General features: G+C 44.2%; 1 protein-coding gene across 1 annotated transcript in view; it reads right to left on the minus strand.

Moving 5' to 3' along the window:
- The window catches only part of ITIH2 (inter-alpha-trypsin inhibitor heavy chain 2), a 34,264-nt gene extending 28,582 nt beyond the window's left edge, over positions 1 to 5,682 (minus strand). The window contains exons 1-4 of the mRNA XM_077758407.1: positions 5,523 to 5,682; positions 4,154 to 4,228; positions 2,588 to 2,620; positions 1,022 to 1,191 (exon numbers count right to left, since the gene is read on the minus strand). Of these exons, the coding sequence (XP_077614533.1) occupies positions 1,022 to 1,191; positions 2,588 to 2,620; positions 4,154 to 4,228; positions 5,523 to 5,606 (362 nt within the window). The 5' untranslated portion in view covers positions 5,607 to 5,682. The remainder of the gene's footprint in view (positions 1 to 1,021; positions 1,192 to 2,587; positions 2,621 to 4,153; positions 4,229 to 5,522) is intronic.
- Between the last annotated feature and the right edge of the window lie 858 nt (positions 5,683 to 6,540).

The raw sequence follows: 6,540 nt of genomic DNA on the forward strand, positions 1-6,540 counted from the left end.
GGGCACAGGACATGGGAAGAACATGGGCAGGTGGAGCGCATTCTGAGGGTGGCCGCCTACACGATCAGGGGTAGAAGCCACCCAATCACTTGGAAGAAGAAGAAAGGTTTAGCCTTCATGAATGAAGCCACCAGGCAGGACAAGATAACTGCGATTCATTTTAAAAAGCATTGGAGTGGTTGAGAAATATTTTTTATTATGGAAATCTTTAAACATACAAAAAATAGAACAGTATAAGAAACCTCCGTGACTCCATCCCCGAGTCACACCATTATCAGTCATCACTCAGCTGGTCTCACTTCACCTATACCCCTACTCGATTATTTCGAAGCCAATCTCAGACAGCATATCATTTCATCCTCCAACACTTCACTATGTATTTTGTAGAGAATTAGGAAAAAAAATTTTTTTGTGTGTGGAACCGAAGCCACTGGGTAGAGACGGAACAGATTTCAATTAAGTATGAGAAGTAATTCTAACAGACCTGTCAACCATTGAGTGGATTGCTCTGGGAGGTAGTGAGTTTATCATTAAGGAGATATTCAAGTCAAACCTGAATAAGCCATTTGTCCTCAGTGTAATAGAGGAATCCAATCACTGGACACATGATTGGATTTAATCAGTAGTTCTCATGTCTTTTCCTCATGGAGAAATAAATGACAGGTGACACGGAACTGCTCTGCACACGTATTTGGCTTCCTATAAGCCAGGGCAACTGCATATAGCCCTCCCCCCACAAGAAAGCGCATTCAAATACAAGTAAGAATTGTTACCAGAGAGATGGCTTAGTTTGTTTTCCTTTATTAGGCATGAAAAGCAAACCCTTCACAAATTCTGATACTCTGAACAGAGACAAATTCTGAGGACCCAGCCCACTACGACTCTTCACATCCAGTGGGTCCACAGCTCTGAAAGTGAGAGCGACTGGAGCATTGGCCATTAAGGTCCATTCTAGCTATGAGGGGGTTTGATTCTATGAGTAGAGGGTATCCAGCTTCTAGTCTATATAGGAGTTACTCACATGGAAAAGTTGGAGATGAAGGCTCCTTTGGGAATCTGAACATCAAACACAACATTCTGAGGCTGTGGGGAGTTGTTCACCACTTTGGTCTGGATGACGGTGTTGGCCATACGAGAAGTAATAGTGGACTGGACTTTATAGCTATATAGAGTCACTTGATCAACATTATCCTGTAATTGGTAAGAAAGCATAAGGGTACTCATGGGAAAATTATGCAGAACGTATTTGATGTTAAGAGCACTACGTTCTATTATGAACAATCCTCAGGCGCTGTGAGGCCTATAACTCAGGTATTATTAGGCATTCTCCTAACTTAGACTATTCTCCAGGCAGAAGCCTGCCTTGTTTTAAGATCTCTTGCGATGCCTTTCAGCTCAATGAGACTATTAATAATGATGTTTAAAATGAGAAGGCAAGTAGAAAATGGTTGTGGGGAGCAAGGTTAGGTCGAGAAAGTTCAAGAAATAACGTCAAATGCAGGACCCTAGCAGAGGAAAGGATACAGGCTTGAGGGATTTTAGGGGACCCTGGCTGTGTCATCAGAGAGGGGCTCAGCCGAGGGTACGGTGGGGTGGAAGTGCCTGTGTGGTCCCCACACGGCCATCTGCCTTCTTCTGCCTTATCTGTTTCAGCGCTATCTTCTTCCACTTCTCTTCTCCTTCCCCCAATTAGAACAAAATACAAACTATAACACACTGATGGGTGTGAGCAGCAAATGGAGTATGAAGAGAGAGTGCTATGTGGATGCAGTGATTGGTCCAAGGCTCCGGACCTCCCTTCCCAATCCTTCTCTACAGATTTAAGGCAGCTCCAGTGTAAAAAATTCTAGCATGCCAGTGTGCTCAAAGGCAAGGTACTAAAAGCCCACATCTGTCAGGAGATGCCTGAGGACTGCCAAGCTTCTTCAGGACCATGGCAATGACGTGACCCATCACGAGATTTTGCTTGTTTCTCCAAAAGGATTTGCTTATTTTGATAGTAGAGGTCATCTGCCAGACTTCGTTAGCCAAGGTTAAGCCTTTCAACTCAGTAACAGGCAGCAAACCTCAAGCTTGTCCTTCCCATCCTTTAAGTGTATGCTTCTCGAAGTTTCTGCCTGTTCAGAGCAGGAAGCCAACGTAAACCACTTCCTTTTGATGTTTTCTCGCCACAGGAAGGACTTCTTTGAACATCTCAGGGAATCGGGCCACTTCATGTTTGGGAGCTCTATCTCACAGTCTCTTCCCACCTCCAAAGCCGTTAGGTGTCATGTTTTAAGTTAAAACGGCTAAGCTGGAATGAATACGTAAGCTTGGATGAAACCCATGGTGTTGGCAAAACCTGGGACAGTTGAGAGACACGACATTTTCAGCTCCTGGTGACATCTGTCCTGGCTATGTGTGCACTACACTCTCATGCTGGATTTCAGACACACTTCTAACCAGAATTGGGCAAGAGGCTATTTCGAAAGTCAGGTAAATGCTCTCAGGGATAGAGACAAAGGAGGCAACCGTATCGATCTCCAGATAATAGGTAACAGGAAAATCATTCAGGCATTAATTTTTAACAAAATCAAAGTAAACTCACCATCATTTCTCCAGATTCTCCAGAAATGCTTCTCTGTGAAAAGAAGTTAGATAATCATTCTTCAAAAGTGTGTTACTTGTTACCTAGAGGACAAAAACTCCTTTCTCTCCATCAAAAAAATTTTTTTCTCTTCAATACTGATCTATAATTTATTCACTGGATCCGAGACATAAATGCCAAATATTCTCGAATACTATTTCTCCACTGGTGTTTCTCTGAACACATTTCTCAGCCACTTTGCAAGCACATCATTCTTTGATATAAACACATATTTTCAAGTGAAAATATTCAACCAAACACACGCTGAGTGGCCTATGTCACCTTTATCCTGTTTGACTTATTTTTTTGACTTAGTCGAACGGTAATCTGGACGCTGGGGCTCTGGGAATGCCATTCACAAGGTCTCTAAGTGTGTTGCCTTCCAGGCTCCCTGTTCCCCCGACGCCTTCTCATCCTTCAGACCTCAGCCTGGGAGCATTTTTGTCAGTCTAGCTCTCTCGTGCCCACCCCCAAATCTGGGTAAGCTTCTTTTAATAAGTTTTCATGGTGGCTAAGTTCTTCCTTCCAAGAAAGACAGTGGGAACGCATGTCTGTCTCTTCCATTGGACTCAGCTACGTGAAGGTAGGGATTTCGAGGTACTTCGTCTTTGGGGTAGCCCTGGAGCCAAGAGCAGTGACTGGCATGTGAAAAGTCCTGTACTTCAACTGCCATGCTAGGGAGTTACCCACATGAAGATTGTCCTCTGGACATGGAAAGCTGAATGGGTTTAAAGCAAAGGGCGAACATCTAATGTCTGTTGAACTGCAATAGGATAAGTCAGGTGCTGGATATAAGGCTAGTTATGCTAATTTGGGATGAATGGAGCTTTAGGGGGGGTGTCACGTGACATCATGAGGTCAACAGTTACCTTCTTCTGAACTTATTGAATGCAGTTCTCAGTGATGGGAAGAGGTTTTCTCTCTTGTGGTTAGATGGCATGAGAACTTGCCTATGGGGTTTCAACACTACCGGTCTACCCAAAGCCTGGACTTCTAGGGAGTCCAAAAGTCACACCCACACAAACTAAGCCATTGGTCAGCCTTGTGTGGTTTCCACGAAACAGCCCCCTTCTCAGCACACAGGCTCCATGTGGGAGAAGCCACACCCTGGCTGGCCTTGCTGGAGACTCACCCCTACGAATTAGAGGACTCACCTGTGCTATTGCTGGTGGCCTCTAGGATGCAGCCTTGGACATGGCTGGTCCCCAGACTCTCTGAGCTGCTCCCCAGGGCAGCAGTGACTGCCCCAGGAGCATGTGCGCTCCGTGGGAAGTGTCTGCCTCCCCCGGGAGAAGCAATGCCCTCCTCAGAGGAAATCTCTCCTTATGAGGGAGTAATATCATCCCAAAATCTTAACATTAGAAGGAAACACATAGCTATGCATCCTTTAAGGAACTAAGGTGACCATTGTGATAAAAAAAAAAAGCTCTGAGAAAATTTAGCGAAAAGCATCTTAATCTTTTCCCTCCTTCTTCAGTCGTTATCTCTTTCACTCATTGTCCCTTTGAAGACTGAGGTTTACTGTACCTGAAACCTCCGCGTCTCTGGTACAAACTGAAATTTCCCTGGGGCCAGCTCCGTGAGATCGCCATATTCTGCAAACTTAGAAAGGAATTTAGGATATTTATTTCTATTAATAAAAAAAAGATTTAGAACAAAGGAGGCTGCGAGGGACGGGCCTAAGGGCATCCGTTATGTTCTGCTATCTTATTTCCTATAAATCTGGGAAATCCCATTTTTTAACAAAATGACTTCTTTAATGTTTTTGTGTTTGCTAGTTATGTCTCAGAGGGGACTAAATGGGGGCTCTTATCCTCCAATTTGTTGGACGAATACGTTCTTTCGTTTGCCAGAAGACGATGGTGCATTCTGGTGGGGGGTCACTGTAACCCAGTGATCAGGTGGGGTCTGGGAGAGGCATTGGTTGGATCTTGGCATCAGCAAATGTGCGAGTGGATAAACGCGGCCATAGGACTCCTCCAATTTAAAATGGTAGGAAAGGAATGCCAGAAAGAAGTGACTGAAAAAGCACAAACACATTTGGATGTCTTGACTTTGATCCCTGGCTCCGTCAATGAGATTTCCAACACCCTCTGGTGGTTCTTAACGTGTTGGAAAATAAGACCGTTTCTAAGCAGACAGAGTGATTTTTTTTCCCCCTGCAAATATGCCATCCTGTTCTTTGGCATTTTTGTGGGAAATCCACTCTGCAAAGCCTCTCCATCTCCTACGATATTCCCATTAACACACGTCACTTTTCTGGCACCAGAATAACTCTTGCATGACTTTCAGAATGACTCAGTCCAAAACTTTCCTTCTGTTGGGGATGGCCAAGGATCCAAAGTGGAAGGCTTGAACTCTCTGGAAATAATTCCTGCAACCTGCCAGCCTACTGGCCATCTCCCCCACAACAGGAATATTTAAAATGTGCTCATTACAGGACTCATGGTTCACATAGGTATGAAAAACAATGGTGTTAATGACTTTCCTTATACTGATAGTGGTGAGGCATCCTTATCACAGCTAATAATTATTAAGTGCTTCCTAGTGCTTGCGTTGCGCTGGGTAGTTTACAGACGTCATTTAATTCTTCTAGCACCTTTGGGGTAGATCAAGGATCCCCATTTTTTAGATAAGGAGTAGGCAGCTGTGTTCTATAGATGTGGCACTCTGGGGACGCTCCATTGAATTTGACTTAATACTACTGCAAATCCCATGAATGCTTTCAAAGTAAGTATGAATTCCAGTCATTAGAACAGTGAACACTCCTACTTAGATGAATTTTATCATAAATTTCCTTTCTGCACAGACCACAGTCCTTGAATAGCAATGGCCACAGACTATCTACTGGGCAAATGGACAGGGCACCAGCAAGAGCTTTTCTGGAAGTACTTACTTCTGGAAGTCCACTGATGGGGATTTCGAAGCCTTGCGTTACAGAAATGAAGAAGCAGATGAGGAAGCATGTGAGTCGATTCATTTTGCCGGATGGCTTTGCCAAGCTCTCGGTGTGGAGTCTCGGGGGAGAACTCCACTCCTCGCTGAACCCGGTCCAAAGGAACAGCAGAAGAGTTCGTTTTTTAAAAGAAGAAAAGAGAAGAAGAAAGCTCTCAAACTTTGTTCCAAAACGGGACAAATATTTGTTCTGGAGTTCAAACTTGCGCTGTGGGGGTGGATCGGACACCCAGAGGTTATTCAAACAGCAAAGCCAGAGGTAGTCAGTGGGCTGTGAGGACAAGTCAGGGCCAGACGCGTGTGCTTTCTTTGGTTTTTGCTGGTTTCTGTCCATCTCAGACACAGAGGGACCTACAGATGAGCATCACCCTCCATCATGGACCAGGTGGGGAACTATAGCAAGAAATAAAGTCAGAGGAATAAAGTCAGTGTACAGTTTCCTGAAATGATATCTTTTTATTTAAATGAAAGCTGGAGAGGTTTAGCAAAAGTGTCAAGAGAAAGAAACACAGTGGTGTTCTGAGCAAAGCATTCACTGCTAGCCTTTCCCCCTCTGTCTTTGCTAATTGAGGATCCATTGCAGTAAAGGATTCGGGCACGCAGCTGCCCCAAGTACAAAGGCAATGCTCTTCTGTGGGGGTGTTTCACGAACGTCTTTGATTCAGGAACGGTGTCTGTCCTTGGGGCTGTCCCTGCTCAGCCTCGCTCAGGTCAGTGGAAAAATCAATTCTCCTGAGTTCTAGAATCAGAGAAAATCCAGCCAGGAAGCACTGCAGATGATTCCTTCCCATTTGTGGGCCAGAGACAATAACATAACATTAACTAAGATGTATTGAGCCTTCCTGGTGCCAGGCATTTTCACTTGTATTATCTTCAACTCTTTTTTTTTTTTCTTTCTATAAAAGAACTGTGAGAGGTAGGTGCTATATTTATCTTCCTTTATAATTGAAGAAAATAAG

Source organism: Crocuta crocuta, unplaced genomic scaffold (assembly GCF_008692635.1).
Source record: "Crocuta crocuta isolate KB4526 unplaced genomic scaffold, BGI_CrCroc_1.0 scaffold32, whole genome shotgun sequence".
NCBI lineage: Eukaryota > Metazoa > Chordata > Mammalia > Carnivora > Hyaenidae > Crocuta > Crocuta crocuta.